Source organism: Bos mutus, chromosome 25 (genome assembly GCF_027580195.1).
Source record: "Bos mutus isolate GX-2022 chromosome 25, NWIPB_WYAK_1.1, whole genome shotgun sequence".
Taxonomy (NCBI): domain Eukaryota; kingdom Metazoa; phylum Chordata; class Mammalia; order Artiodactyla; family Bovidae; genus Bos; species Bos mutus.
The window spans coordinates 12,936,989-12,953,223 of NC_091641.1; the positions used below are offsets into that span (position 1 = coordinate 12,936,989).

Here is a 16,235-nt window from a genome sequence, read left to right on the forward strand (position 1 = left end):
AACATGTGTTTGTCAACAAGATGGAAACGGTTCCCGGCCTCTGAGAAGAGCCTGCTCAATCACGAGCTAGTGACCAGCCTTGCTCTGGTCTGATTACTACTTTGCATCAGACAAACATCGGTGTCTTTTCCGAGCCAGTGTTTTGTTAAAGGTATTTTTCTTTAAACTGGCTGTCTTTTATCTTTAAATAAACTTTATATCACAAGCATAGAAAAAATAGATGTCAAGGGCGCAATAGCAGCCTTTGGTGTCAGCTTGATCCTATTTAGAGTGGGAGGTCTTCTCTAAGAGGCCCAGGGCTCCCCTCCCCCAGCTTTTGCCATCTTGGGCCCAGGTCTGGCGTGGGGTGTGGGGTGGCGGGGTGACTTCACTGGAACAGCCAAGGTCTTCCTGCCAGGATATCGGCTGTGGGATTGTCCTCCTCTGCCAGCTCCTTCTTGCTCTCTCTTCCAGTCTACCTGGTCAACCTGTCAACCTTCCCCATTCTAGAAGGCAAAGATCAAGAAGAGAGCACAGCGTGGGCAGCACTGGGCCCGGGGCATCATTCTTTTAATTCCCCTCCAATGGCTCTGAGGCTCCTCTCAAGTCCTTCTGTCCAAGCTGCTGCCTGAGGTCCCTATGATGCAGTTCACACCAGCTCAGTGCCATGGCTGGCTTGAGACAGGGAACAAAATGTTGATGATAAACCCATTTCTGGTTTGGGCAGTGTTTAATCCTGTACCTGTCAGGCAGGTAGTGACCACCCTCCCCCCAGCTCCCTTTGAAAATTGAGATTCAGGCTATGCCAGGCCACTTTTCAAACCATCCCATGACCTCTGGTCTTCAATGCTGGGCTATACCATGTGATTCATGGGAGGAGACCTAGCTCATGTCCTTGAGCCGCCAGTGTCCTCTAGTTCACAGCAAGACACAGAAGGAAGACTTGAAGCAAGCGTGGAGGCAGTGCCAGGCGAGTGTACTGTAAGAGCAGAGGTGTAGAGGCGGGGGTGGGGGTGGGATACGGCGTGTTCAGGGGGACATCAGTGTGTGTGCGCTCAGTCATGTCTGACTGTTTGCAACCCCAGGAACTGTAGCCCACCAGGCTCCTCTGTCCATGGGATTTTCCAGGCAAGAACACTGGATAGCCATTTCCTTCTCCAGGGGATCGTTCCAACCCAGGGGTCAAACCTGCATCTATTGCATTTCCTGAATTGACAGGTGGATTCTTTACCACTAGCGCCAACAGGAAGCCCCAGGGCAGCCAAAAGGCACAGAGTATTGAGAGCCAGGATGAAGGGTGGGACTCCCCACCCAGCATCTCAGCCATGGTCCACAGGGAGCCACCAGGAACTCATTACAAATGCCTAGACCTGCTGAAGGTGGACTCTGGGAATCTGCATATTCACAGGCATCTCCAGATGCTTTCTTTTTCCATCAACACCATTTACTGGGCATACGTTATGGGCGAGGCTATAAGGTAGCGATCCCATGTCCCTGTTTGTCCACATAACATAGATTAATGCCTAATGTGTGCTTATGTTCAGTCATGGCTGACTCTTCATGACCCCATGGCCAAGCTCCTCTGTCCATGGAATTTTCCAGGTGAGAATGCTGGAGTGGGTTGCCATTTTCTACTCCAGGGGATCTTCTCCACCAAGGGTCAAACCCACATCTCTTGTGTCTCCTGCCTTGGCAGGCAGGTTCTTTATTACTGGTGCCACATGGGAAGCCCTATGCCTAGCATACCAGCCTGGTTTTTTCTTTCAATTTATAATGCTATTTCAGTTTTTATGTAATGTTGTTTTCACTTTTAAGGTTAATTTTAAGGTTAATTCATTGTTTTTATAATGTAGCTTTGCAAGTTTCTTTTAAAGTTTTATTTTCAATACTTTTTAGTATTTCACAGGGCTTTTTGCACTGCGCCACTGTGCTTCCTTGAGAGCCACAGGAGAGAACAGTCTTAAGCATTTTTTTTATGTGGGTCATTTTTAAAGTCTTTATTGAATTTGTTACCGTATTGCTTCTGTTTTAAGTTTTGGGTTTTTGGTCATAAGATACATGGGATCTTAGCTCCCCAACCAAGGATCGAACCCACCCCCTCTGCATTGGAAGGCAAAGTCTTAGCCACTGACAGCTAGGGAAGTCCCAGTTTTGCAAGTTGTTGACAAAGCATATGGTCAAGTGACCCCACCACAATCAAGAGCAGTTCTGCAATGCCCCAACACTCCCCTGAAGCCCCTCCTCGTTTGTCCCTCCCTCTGTCCCCCAGTGCTTTTATCCACCTCCAAGTTGAGGATCAACTTCACTGGGAGTGTTCCTGTGCACCGTCCTTACAGCCTCACCAATTCCAGTGCGGTCTCCTCATCCCTGAGCTGAGGACCCCAGCGCCCAGCAGCCACGCCATGGATAGGGCATGGCCAGCAAGAGCTCCGAGTGCAGGGCCCCTGGGGACTCCACACAGCACTCTTTGAAAGAGCTCCAAGCTCTAATGGGGCCTTCTGGAGATGAGGTATGCCCCTTGGAGAGGAACTGAGAGGAGTCAGCTCTGTTTAGGAACTCCCCAGTGAGTTCCAGGGAGGGTGTCACAGGTCTCCCCTGTTTGTCCGTCTGTCAGCACATTTAGTCTTCCTCTCCCCTCTTTGCTGAGAAGCACACATTCCCTCCCCAGCTAATTCATCAGCAGAGTGATAGATGAGAATTCCTTTATCCCGTAATTAAATGTAATCTGATCTTGGGCTTCCTCTTTGATGGCTTCATCGTTTAAGCGATCCATCATTCAAACACCTTGTCACGATGATGCATTTTGCCAATAAGGCACCAGTGTCCCCATGGAGTGACGGGGCTTAGTGTGTGGAAGGCACTTGGAAAACACCGAAGTTAATGACACCCAGCAGCCTCCGCTTCCAGATAAAGTCGTGTAAGTGGTGGGGCGCAGGGGACGGATCCTCGGAGAGCATGTTGGAGTTTGCACCCCAGGGGGAGGTGGCTTTGCCCCAGCAAGCAGGCTCGTGATTCTGGAGCAAACCTCTCACCTTCTGTAAGAAGCAAACCCTATGATCGCTCAATTCCTGGAAACCACTACAAAGCAGGGAAACCTTAGCTCTTCAGGGAAACCAGCGTTGGAGGAGCGAGGGCAGGTATTTGTTTATGTCTGGGAAACCTACACACATACAAAAGAGACCACAGAAAGCAGGAGAGACCATACCAGGGACACCCTGGAGCGGGACACCCTGGAGCTTCTGTGCTGCTGTGTTTCCACTGCCTGTCTCTTATGCAGTATTTTGGGCTCCCTTGGTGGCTCAGCGGCAAAGAATCCACCTGCGATGTAAGAGACTCGGGTTCGATCCCTGGGTTAGAAAGATCCCCTGGAGGAGGAAATAGCAACCCACTCCAGTATTCTTGCCTAGAAAATCCCACGAACAGAGGAGCCTGGAGGGCTACAGTCCATGGAGTTGCAAAGAGTTGGACACGACTGAGACAGCTGAGCATGTACACACCTGCAATATTGAAAAACAGAAAACCTCCCCTTGCCTTCCGGTGCAACTCTGAATCCGTGACGCCTCGCTGCAGATTCTCTTTTTGTTGTTGCTGTTCCTCTAACTCATCTTCCCTCACAATATTCAAGCCGTTTCTGGGTTTTTTATGTCAGGGCTCTGAGCTCTTGCCTCCTGGGCTGTCCCTTCATCCAGTACTCACGAGCATCCCTCACGCCCACCCTCTCTGCAGACCTGGGAGAAGAGCAGAGTTACTTCCCTCTGCTCCCTGAGACTTGGCGGGGGACCCCAGCCTTTCTGTCTCCCATCTGTTTTGCTTTTCCATTTCCAATCCCTGGTTCTTTCTTTCTAATCACCCCTGAAAAGTGGATCTCGCAGACCACATACAGAGAACAAGTGCTCGACGTCTTAGATGGCTTGCAGAACTAAAGGCACGGGTATTTGGTTTTGCTTAAGGGGGCCTCCAGGTTAAGGAGGAATTCCTGTACTTTTCCTTTCTTGCCAGAAGGGGTTGATGAGCTCTTCTTTCCAGAAAATCAGAGTTACAGTCCTAAGTTGTTTTCCAGTGGAGATTCTTGGTTTAAAGTTTTACATCTCCTTAGAAGTTGAATTGATCTTCGTCCAAACACAAAAAGTGATCCAGGCAGGTTTTTGTTTGGATTTGGCTGCAATGCACAGGATCCTAGTTCCCCAACCAGGGATTGAACCTGCGCCCCCTGCGTTGAAAGCACAAGTATTAGCCACTGTTCCACCAGGGAGGTTCCAGGCAGGTTTTTGTGTTACTGTTAGGCTTGGAATAACGAGCTCAGAACACTAGGATGGTGGCCACATTAGCAGCTGAGCCTTCCTGCCTCACCCAGAGCTGTTCAGTTCAAAGTGAGTCACTCCTTATCTTTTTCTTGTTTCCTAAAGGTGCAACACCTAATTGGTGAATTTGAAAAAGACAAATTTAAATCATCTATAATTCTACCACCTTCAAACAACCATTATCATTTCTGAGGCTTGCTTTCAGCGTTTCTTCCCCCCAAAGAAATATGTTGGTTTTAGGTGGTTCTCATATTACTGAATTAGTAAGGAAACGACATCGCTACTTATGAAGGATGATGGAGGGGGAGGTGAAAACACCTGGAGAAAAGGGCTCTGTGTTCTTAGCACCACAACACGCAGCAAAGCAAGTGCCAACTGTTCAAGTAGCCTCATTCCCTGATTGTTCAGTTCAGACAGTGCTGAACATTCCAACTCGGTGCTGAGGGCAGAGCTGCAGAGGCCAGTGGGGCTCCGGCTGTGTCCCAGGGGACAGCGGGATAGGGGTCCTGGGACAGACCGTAGTGCAGCTCCGAATTTGGTGGGTGATGGAGCCAGAGTGCTGGACCCCAGAAAGACAGGTGTCTCCACATTCATTGCAAGTAGCAAGTGCTTTGTCTGGAAATACTGCGCTTTAATCCAGCACAACGGGCCTTCCCTAGTGATCCAGTGGTCCAGTGGTTAAGAATCCGCCTTCCAGAGCAGGGGATGTGGGTTCTATTCCTGGTCAGGAAACTCAGATCCCACATGCTGTGGAGCAGCTAAGCCCTCATAGCACAGCTAGAGAAGCCTGCAATGAAGACCCAGCAGAGCCAAAATTAAAAATAAAAATCTAGCATGATGAGTCATAATGGTGAGGAGAGAGGCCTTGGGGACCACCACCCCACTAGGATCTGACCCTCTTTACAGGAAACGTATTGAATTCTATAGCATGCCTTTAAGCTCCCAGATCGATTTTTTAAAACTAATGATTATTTATGTATTCTGTTGTTGTTGTGCTGGGTCTTCATCACTGCATATAAGCTTTCTCTAGTTTCGGCGAGCAGGGACTACTCTCTGGTTGCAGGTACAGCCCTCTCATTGCCGTGGCTTCTCTTGTGGCACAGCACGGGCTGTAGGGCGCCCAGGCTTCACGGCTTATTGCCCCCACAGCATTGTGGCATCTTCCTGGACCAGGGATCGGACCCATGTCCCCTGCATTGGCAGGCGAATTCCTACCCACTCCACCACCAGGGACATCCCCGGATAGACTTTTCAGTCCACTTTGTTGAAGTATAAAGTTGGTACAGTAATTTGTATCTGCTTGAAGTGTACAGTTGGCTGAGTTCTGGCAGTACACACCTATGAAATCCCTTGCTTAATCAAAACACAGAAAGTTTCTGTTGCATTTCCATTTTTGTTCTTAATTTATTTTTAATTGAAGGACAATTACAATATTGTGTCGGTTTCTGCCATACATCAACAATGATCAGCCATAGGTATACCTATGTCCCCTCCCTCGTGAGCCTCCTTCACACCTCCCACTCCATCCCACCTTTTCTCTAGATTGTCACACAGCTCCAGTTTGAGTTCGCTGAGTCATACAGCAAATCCCCACTGGCTATCTGTTTTACGTATGGTAGTGTGTATCTCTGAATTTCCACTGATGCCCCTAAAGATTCCTCCTGCTCCTTTTCTCCACCCCAGATCCTAGGCAGCCACCGTGCATACACTCTGATACAGTTGAAAATATTTTTTTTTTCTGTATTGAATTGAGTTCTGGCATGCCCTGGACAGTGATGAAGAAAGTCTGTTTGTTTGTAAAAATGTACGCATGTACTCATTGTCCCCAGAAACCACTCTCATGGCTTCAACCACACAACAAACAAATAAATTCACCCCAGAGCAGTTCTGAATCAATGGAACCCATCTCTCTGTCTCTTGGGTAGAAGCTAGATAAACTGCATTTTTCATTTACCAATGGTATTCTACTCTGACTAGGCCTGATTTTGAAATGATGAGAGAGACCCTTAATATGAAAGCAATTGCAAGCCATGTTTTATTGACAATCCGATAGATTTTGCTGTGTTCCAAAGTCATCCACAATTATTTGGCTGGCTTTTGTTTATTTGGCTATAACCTGCATATTTTAGTTTTCCCTCAAGGCTGTTAAATGTGGGTTAATAGTTTTATGCACCTCTTCGATCATTTCAAATAGAAAATTCCTTTTTCTCTTAAATGAGAATTAATTGTATTTGAGCTCAAAGGGTTTTTTTTTCCTAATGCATTAGGGTTGTGGATAATGACATTTATTTCTCCTCATGGGCCCAGCAGCAAAATCTAAAATAATCCTGTTCAATTCAAAAGACATTTATAGAGCATTTGTTTTTTGCGAGATACTTTTCTTGGTCCTTATGGTATGTAACAATGAGTAGAATGCTGCAGTGCTGAAACAACAGCAAAGACAAAAATCTCTAACAGGGAAAGACACATTAATAGAATGTAGAAGTATATAAATTGAAATACATCACATGATGCGGTGGCTTTGTGGAAGGAAGGGAGATGGGGTAGGAGTAGGTATAATTGGGGGGATTAGGTTTCAAAATAAGAATTTTTAAAAATAATTTTATTCATTTTTGGTTGTGCGGGTCTTCTTGCTCTGCACAGGCTTACTCTTGTTGAGGCAAACTGTTCTCTAGTTGCAGCGCACAGGCTTCTCTTGATGGGAAGCAAGGGCTCTAGGGTGAGTGGACTTCAGGAGTTGCAGCTCGCAGATTCTAGAGCGTGGGCTCAGTAGTTGTGGCACACAGACTTAGATGCCGTTCAGCATGTGGAATCTTCCCAGACCAGGGATCAAACCTGTGTCCCCTGTATGGGCAGGCAGATTCTTAACCACTGAACCACCAGAGATGTCCGGGGTATATCTTATACAGGGAAGACCTGCTGGGAGCCGGTGAGAGACATTCCGCTCGTGACTAAGGTCATGAGGAAGGAGGCTCGGGATACGCAAAGGCGGGATCGAGTCTCGGGAGTCTCCCCGGATATTCTCGAGTATCTTCCCCCAAAAAACCAGAGTCTGCCTACTTTATTGCTTTGTGCTCTCACCTCTGACTTTACTAGGGGCTGTCCCCACCACCATCTTGCTCTCTCTGTCAAAGAGTTAACTTACAGCTCCAATTAATAAAGTTTCTGGGCAATTAGGTGTGTTTAAATCCAAACCCCTCAGATGGCTCTCTAACTCGCCTGACAAGTATACCCGGACTCCTACAGCTATGTATACGATTGTTTACAGTCTCCCAGCCTCAAGAGGCACGGGAAGCTTAAGATATTCAAATAGCTTAGAGCCTCTCAGAGAGTTAGAAACTGTCAGAATAAGACTAGTAAGGGATGTCATTGATGAGTCAATGTTTGTTGCCAAGTTTTCACATCCCCTGAATTGTATCCTTGAATGTGTATTAATTAATAGTTGGTATGTAGAAAAAATAAGTAGTGGCCTTGGTGTTAGTAACTTTAGACCCTTAAGGTAATAAATTCTTTCCTTTGTTGTAAACCCATTACACATCCACCCTATAGGAATGCAATTTTATCTTCGGAAGATGGCGCCAAACCTTAAAATAATTACTCTTAGAGAAAATAAGTCTTTGTTGATAAGTCCTTGTCAAGAGTCATAAAATGTTAGTAGGCCTTCTGGCCAGAAGATGATGTAAATCACCTAAACCATTTGTATACAATAAATTTGCAGGAAAGAAACCCTGGTTTTTGATAAGAATCAAAGACTGCTGACTTTGCATCCCCTATTATCCTCTATGTGTAACTTAGGTATAAAAACCCCTGTTGAAAATAAAGCTACGGGCCTTGCTCACCAGCGCTTGGTCTCCCCATGTCATTCTTTTCACATTCTGGCTGAAGTCTCCATCTGGGCCTTGAACCCACCATGCTTACTAATTATGCCTGGGCTTCTAAGACCCACTCGAGAAGGTGTCTAGGGTGAGGCACCTTCCGCTATTCGAGAGGGCGCCTGCGGCCTACGTGAGTGGTGCAAACTTCTTGTCTTGAAGTTTTATTGGTCTCCCACGTAAACCAAGCTACTCAGCCTCTTTTCTCCACTGAATTTTCCTACTGAGCTATCCTCACTCTATTATTCTTTATATCTCTAATTGGCATATAAATAGTCGCCTAGGCTGTCTCTCCTTCGAATACCCTGGATCAGCTGGGGCTGGTCCCCGGCAGAAAACCGTTGGGTGTTTTTGAGAATCTTCAAGTTGTCTGTCAGACTAAGCCAAGAAACCAAGAGTTAACACTGAAAAGATGAGTTGGGGAACCTATAGCAAAAGATCATGGCTGAGAAAGTGTATCCGTAAATCTGTGGGCAGTGGGAGCCTCTGCAGGTAGAGGCAGAGAATGGTAGGATTTGAATGTGCAGGATCGGGGAGGACAGATGGAAACGGGGAAGGGCTGGAGGGAAGAGGACCAGTCACAAGCCTACTTCAGCAGTTCAGGTCCCATAGTCAGCTGGGATCTTAGGAGGAAATGCATAAGAAGCTGGCCCTTCTTACCTGTGGTTCCAAACCTGCAGATTGAACCAACCAATCATATTATACATATTTCTTGAAAACATCCACGTGTAAGTGGACCTGCGTAGTTCAAACCTGCGTTGTTCAAGAGTCAGCTGTACACCCAAGAGGGGACTTCCCTGATGGTCCTGTGGTTGAGACTTCAATGCAGGGGGCAAGGGTTCGATCCCTGATTGGGGAACTAAGATCCCATGTATAGAGTGGGCAAAAAAGAGTGAGAGAGAAAACCTGTACAACCAAGAGAACTGATGTTCACACCAAAACTTATACATGACTGTTTGTAGTGGTGTAATTTAGAATAGCCCCAAAGTGGAAACAAACCAAGCATCCATTCCCTGGTGTGAGAAACCGCCCTCCCCTAGAACGGAAATCCTGCAGTACCCTCCTCTCCTGCCCTGCCCACCTGGCTGGGGGCTGGGGGCTGGCCTTTACAGTTCTCGGAAGTCTGGGTCTCCCTGTCTTCATGGCCTGAAAGACCTCAGAAAGGAGAGCTTCTAATCCCAGTGGCATTTAGCTTCGCTCTTTAAACATCTGGGTCACAGATATGCTCAGTTAATTAATGTTCTTAGCGCTGTGCGTGTGCCTGCTGGATAATAGATTGATTCATAATTTCAATAAGCAGCTGTGTATATCTTTCCCCCGAACATAAAGGCAGCTTGCTGTCATTCATCACTTTGCATTTGGTGAATTTGAATATATTCAGAGAGACATTGTCGAAGGAGGGATGGGGGAGGGCTTCTGATTTTTTTTTTTTAACCGTTTTGCCTGTAACAATTACTCTGATTTGAAACTAATTTGGATTTAAAACACATGTTAACCACATCTCTCTCTCTCATGGGCATTTAATAAACTCCCTGTCACTTGTTTCTAAGGGGATCAGGAAGACTCCCTTTGGGGATCAGAGCAGAGGGTTTCTGAGCAGTTTTCACTGGAAGAGAAATCCCCTATAGAGGATCTTATCCTCTGGAGAAAAGGCACATGTGTCCCGGGCAAGGCTGTTTTCCTGCTCCATTTCTGGCCAGAAATGCCCAGGATCTCAGAAGCCCAGGATCAATCTGAAAGGAGATCCCTCCGCTGCTCAGCTCCTGGGCCAGGGCTGCCAACCATTGGGTCTCTGGGATCCCAAGGATAGAAGCCAGAGCCCAGGCAGGTTGACCAGATGTCTTCAGGCTTGTTTCCTTTTCTTTGAAACAGGAAGGGTAGTAGCACCTAATTCATAGGTTGTTGTAGAAATTACATTATTTCTTCTCTGGGGCCAAGGATGCCTCCAACACATGCTGGCTGATAATATTGTTTTGTAATGGATTAGGGATCTCTTGTTTATTGATGATCATCACTGCAGCTCCAGCCTCTCAGAGAATCGTGAGAACAGACATAAAGGCTGTGCTTGCAGCTCGCCAGCCTGCACTTGAATCATCTCAGCGGGAACACAGCCTTCTCTGCCTGTCCCTAGGCTGGGCACACAGAGGACATGTTTGTGGGTTTCAAGAAACAGCCGTGGCTGCATTTTGGAAATGTTGATGTTCATCACATTTGTCACAGGCTCATTCACAAACATGTTGAGAGCCCTTGGTCTGTGATTGTCTTCTAGGAAGGAGTGAAATAAATTAGACACAGTCCCTGCCCCCAAAGGAATGTGAAAGACAGGTGAATGTATTTGTTCAAAAATTAGAATACAGGAATTTAAACAAAATGAGCAGGCAAGAGGGGCCAAGACACCAAACTAGTATGGACTCACAAATAGTTGTGCAAAGGGTTGACAGGCGACATTATCTGTGTATCAGAGAGCTACTGCTGTGTAATAACTACCCCCAAACCTTAGTGGCATAAAACAGTATACATGTATGACTGCTTATGAGTCTAAAGATCAGGTGAGCAATGATCTGGACCAGGCTCAGATGCTTTGGGTTGGATTCAGTCATGTGTCTTCCTTCCATCTGCTAGCAGACTGGCTGAACGCTGTCTGATCCATGATAACCTCATTCACTCATCTGATGGTTGACCAGCTAGCTGGTTGGTTGAACCACGTGTCTATCATCCTCTAGCAGGCCAGCTTGGGCTTATTGCCACGGTAGCAGTAGGGTTCCAGGAGGGTGGAAATTTGCAAGCTGTATACCAGGAACAAACACCTCCTCCTTTCTGCTACTTTCTGTTGGTCAAAGCAAGGCAAGTCACACGGCCAACCAGTATTCCAGGATGAGGAGAGAGACTCCACTTCTTAATGGAAATTCCAGCAAAGTCATGCCGCCCAGAAAGATGTGGCCACTTTGGCAATTCACCCCATGCTACCTACCATTTGCTGTAGTACATGGAGCAGAGGGCAAGGCCCAGCACTGGACTGCACATTTAGGATATTTCTGCCTTTTCATCATTAGAAATAACATTGCAGTAAATCCCTTGGAGTAGGAAACACCAACCCATTCCAATATTCTTGCCTGGAAAATTCCATAGACAGAGGAGCTTGCTACAGTCTTTGGGGTCACAAACAGTCAAACACAACTGAGCGACTGAGCATGCAAAATGCCTTGTAAATTTTTTCTTCCAGCTTTACTGATGTAACTGGCATACAGCACTGTATAAGTTTAAGGTGTACAGCATAATGATTTGACTTACATCTTGAAATGATTATCAGAGTAACCCATCAACTCACATGGATACAAAATTAAAGAAATAGAAAAAGAAAATTTTTTTCTTGTGATGAGAGCTCAGGATTTACTGTTTTAACTTTCATATGTATATATGGCAGTGTTAATTATATTTATCATGGTGTATATTACATCCCTGCTGCTACTGCTACTAAGTCGCTTCAGTCGTGTCCGACTCTGCGACCCCATAGACAGCAGCCCACCAGGTTCCTCTGTCCCTGGGATTCTCCAGGAAAGAATACTGGAGTGGGTTGCCATTTCCTTCTCCAGTGCATGAAAGTGAAAAGTGAAAGTGAAGTCGCTCAGTCGTGTCCGACTCCTAGCGACCCCATGGACTGCAGCCCACCAGGCTCCTCCGTCCATGGGATTTTCCAGGCAAGAGTACTGGAGTGAGGTGCCATCGCCTTCTCTGACATTACATCCCTAGTACTTATGTATCTCATAGGTGGAAGTTTGTACTTCTTGACTGCCTTCATCCAGGTCCTCCTCCTCCCCCACCCTCCCTACATAAACTTTTGTTCACAGTTATATTTTCTTGGGATAGGTGGAAGGTTTTTTTTGTTTGCGTGTTTGTTTGTTTGTTTGTTTTTTTGGCTATGCCACAGTTAGTTAGTTCCCCGACCAGGGATTGAACCTGGGCCCTCATCAATGAAAGCACCAAGTCCTAACTACTGAACTTCCAGGAAATTCCCAAGATTTTTAAAAGTAGATTGATTGGATCAAAGGAGAGAAACATTTTAAAAGTGCAGAGTTCACATTTTGAAATTCCTTTTCAAAAGGTGGTAGTCATTTACCGTCCCTCCAGTCCATCTTAGGCTCACCTTGACAAAATACAGATAATCTCTTTTTTAAAAAATATGGTGTCTCATTGTTTTGATTTTTATTTAACACCTAACATGTTGAATGCTTTTTAACATGCCTGTTTCTTCTTCAGTGAGCTGCCTCTTTGGGCCCTTTTGCAGCAGGATAGATTTAATTGATCCCAGTTAACAAATGAGGAGGAAGTGGAGGCTCAGAGAGGTCAAGTGACTTGTTCAGGTTGGCCCAGCCAGCTGGAAGCAGAGCCAACATTAGAATTCAAATGTCCTGCTTTTTCATTTATTCCTGCTCCCCTTGTGGTTGAACAGAAGGCCAGACTCCTGAAATACTGGCCATGGACATGCTTAGGAAGAAGTCAGAGAGGGGCCCGGGGAATCTGTGTCCAGGCTTCGCAAGCCGAGGGCCTCCTGGGTGGGGCGCTCCTATGAGTGGGGTTGGGGTGGGGTGGGGGACAGTGCCAGGCCTGAGACGGTAGCTGGGACTGCAGCCCAGACAGTCGTGGGGCACCCATGTCCCCTTGTGATCTCACCTCTGCCGCCCATGGCCCTGCCACTCTGCTTTTTCCCCAGCTGGCTCGCTACACCAAGGAGGGCTTCCTGCACTTGGGCGCCCTGGGGACCACCACGCTCCTCCCTGACACCCGCTGCCTGGTGGACAACGCCAAGAGTCGGCTGCCCCAGCTCCTGGACTGCGACAAGGTCAAGAGCAGCCTGTACAAGCGCTGGAACTTCATCCAGGTGAGCCCTCCACGGACAGGCTGGGCAGGCAGCCTGGAGCAGGTGAGGATGCCACGGGCTTCCCCTGGAAGGGCAGCAACAGAGTGCAACCCAAGGTCTCCCAGCTTGAGGCCAGACACTAGACTCAAAGCGGTTGGGGGATCCCAGGAGCTTTTCCCTCTTAGTAGCCAGGCACTATGGTAATTCTCTCTACCCACTCCCCACCTCCTTTCCCTGTCTCTGGCTCTCCCTGGCTCTCTGTGTGTCTCTTTCTATCTCTGTTTCTCTCTCTCATTCTCTGTATCTTTCACCGTCCATCTGTCTCTCTCTTTCTCTGTCTGTCCTTATCTCTGTCTCTCCATCGCTGTCTCCCTGTCTCCTTCTCTGTCTGTCTGTCTCCCCTCCTCTCACCCCCACCTCCTCCCAGAACGGCGCCATCATGAACAGAGGCACGGGACGCTGCCTGGAGGTGGAGAACCGAGGCCTGGCGGGCATTGACCTCACGCTCCGCAGCTGCACGGGGCAGAGGTGGACGATCAAGAACTCCATCAAGTAGTGGGGGGAGCCGGGCCCCCGGGACAGGGCCTGCCTTGCTCTGGACCAGCCACACTGGGAGAGAAACAGCAAGACACCGGGGGGTGCTCAGTGGGGCTTCTCCAGGGCAGCCTGGGGCCCCCGGTGGAGACTCTGCGTCTTCATCAGGCATCCAGCTTCCTGAGGCTCATGCACCCAGGGAAAGGCCCCTGACCGTTCTCTGGGAACCCAGAAGCCGTGTCTTCTGCAGCCCGATGTGGATCTGGTACCAAGGAGCAAGACAACACATCTCTTGGTCATCTTCCCACCCGCCGTCAGGACGGGACTGGCAGGAGCCACTCCTTTTTCTCATCTCACAGCAGCTTCTCTCCTCAGCCTTCAACAAAGGGGAGGGGGCTGGGCCACATCCTAGCTCCTCCTCCTCCAAGAAGGCAGCGAGGCCCTGGGACTCAGTTTCCCCCAGGTTGCCTCTGCCCAGATGCCCATTTACAGCCCAAGATCACCACCCCAAACCTTCCAGCCGGTGGCTTTGGACTTTGCTGGACTCCCACCCCTGAGATGACCTGGGAGGATGCTTCCCTGGTCACCTGGGCGCCAAGGTGCCTATGTGCCAGCTTTTCCGCCTGTGTCCTCAAGAGGGAGCCAGAGAGCATACGGCCGGCCTCGGCTGTGAGGGGCCCCGGCTGGAGCTGTTCTGCCCTGCCTGCCCAGAGACCGAGCATCCCCCAGACACGCCGTTAACTGCCGCCGCGGGGGCGGCAAACAGCCTCCACCTGGAACTTAAGGACTGCCATCAGCACGGCACGGGGGGCCAGGACTCTGGAAGGTGCTCATCTCGTGTCTCCCCGCACTCTGCTGGCTGACGGGAGAAGGCAGCCGAGTCCTCGCGGAAGAGTAATCCTATTTTTCCGATTGCCCTCTGGTTAGGGTGCACTTATAAATCAGAGTTAATATATGGACGCGTGTGCATGCGTATGAAGGTGTGCGCGTGGTGTGTGTGTGTGTCCGGGTGTGTGCGTCTGAGTGCATGGTAGAAGAGGCGTAGAGGTGTGACCCTGGACTTGTCGCTTTATTGCCCACCCGGATCAGGTCAACGATGCGAAGAAGCTTGCCGGGGGTGGGGGAGGGGGTGGCCACGGTCATTGGCCGGGAGGACGTGGCTGGGCCTTGCCCGCTGTGCCGCCCCAGATGGAAGGCTGCCCTTCCGCCGGTTCCCATCTGTCTCCCTCATGCTGTCCGGACAAGCCCGGCCCAGAACCAAACTCTGTCCCTGCCCAGTTTGGGGTTCACACTCTGTCCCTGCCCAGTTTGGGGTTCACAGTGTCTCATTTGGTGGCATCTTACTGGTGAAGGTTCCCCCCTACTTGTGAAATAAATACATGTGAGCAATTCCCAACGCAGCCTGGTTCGCTTTTTTTTTAATTTTTAATTGGAGGATAATTGTTATGTTGGTTTCTGCTGTACAACACCGTGGATTAACCATAAGTATACATATATTCCCTCCCTCTTGAGCCTCCCCCCCACCTCCCCCCAGTCCCACCCTTCCAGGTCATCACAGAGCACCGAGCTGAGCTCCCTGTGTTACATACCAGCTTCCCACTAGCTGTCATGGGCTTGTCTGATGGCTCAGTGGTAAGGAATCTGCCTGCCAATGAAGGAGATTTGAGTTCGATCCCTGGGTCGTGGAAGACCCCCTGGAGAAGGAAATAGCAACCCACTCCCAGTATTCTTGCCTGGGAAATCCCATGGACAGAGGAGCCTGGCAGGCTACATTTCCCCGGGGTTGCAAACTAGTCGGACACGACTTAGCGACTAAACAACAACTAGCTGTCTATTTTATACGTGGTAGTGTATTATGTCAATGCTACTGTCTCAATTCGTCCCCCGCCTCCCCTTGCTGTGTCCACAAATCCGTTCTCTAGTCTGCCTCTCTGTTCCTGCTCTGCAAATAGACTCATTCGTATCATTTTTCCAGAGCTCGGGCCAGGAGGCAGTTCCTAGGACTTGGCAGAGGGCTTCTGGTTGATTAAAGGCAAAGATGGTTCACCCCGTGGTGCTGGGACACAGCCAGCCTGCCCTTGCACTCGTCTCCACCCAAAGCAGGACAGAGCTTGACACTTGGCATTTGCTTGCTAACTCCCTATTGACTCCAGATTAGGAGGGTCAGGTAGGTGAGGACAGCTGTGTGGTGGAGGAGGGTTGTGGGTGACCCAGCTGATCACCCTGATCCACCCCTTCCTGCTGCCCACAGCCACTCCATCTCTCGAGACCAGGGAGCCCACGGTGGAGCAGCTGCACCTTTTGTTCGTAGAAAAGTGAAATTTGAAAAGACAGGAGGCCTTCTGTCCTGGAAATGGGGCTGGAAGGAAATGGGCTGAAGTCCCCTCGGCACTGACAGCCCCCAGCCCCTCCCTTCCAGGAAGCCAAAAAAATCTAACTTGTTGGGTGTCCCCTGACCCTCAGACGTGCTTGTCAGTTGCGCTTTGTGGACCTCTGTGAGAATCAGGTCCATGAGCACATTGATGGAAAATTCTGCTGTTTGATGATGAGGAATTCATTGAACTCATTGTCAGGGGACTTCCCTGGGGGTCTGGTGGTTAAGACTCTGTGCTTCCACCGAAGGGGGCATGGGTTCAGTCCCTGGTTGGGGAGCTGAGATCCCACATGCTGCAGGGCACAGCCAAAAAATAA

General features: G+C 48.8%; 1 protein-coding gene across 1 annotated transcript in view; it reads left to right on the forward strand.

The window, feature by feature from the left end:
• The window catches only part of GALNT17 (polypeptide N-acetylgalactosaminyltransferase 17), a 429,083-nt gene extending 414,247 nt beyond the window's left edge, over positions 1 to 14,836 (forward strand). Inside the window, exons 10-11 of the mRNA XM_005889873.3 lie at positions 12,864 to 13,031; positions 13,438 to 14,836. Coding sequence (XP_005889935.1) covers positions 12,864 to 13,031; positions 13,438 to 13,566 — 297 coding nt within the window. The 3' untranslated portion in view covers positions 13,567 to 14,836. The remainder of the gene's footprint in view (positions 1 to 12,863; positions 13,032 to 13,437) is intronic.
• Positions 14,837 to 16,235: the final 1,399 nt, after the last annotated feature.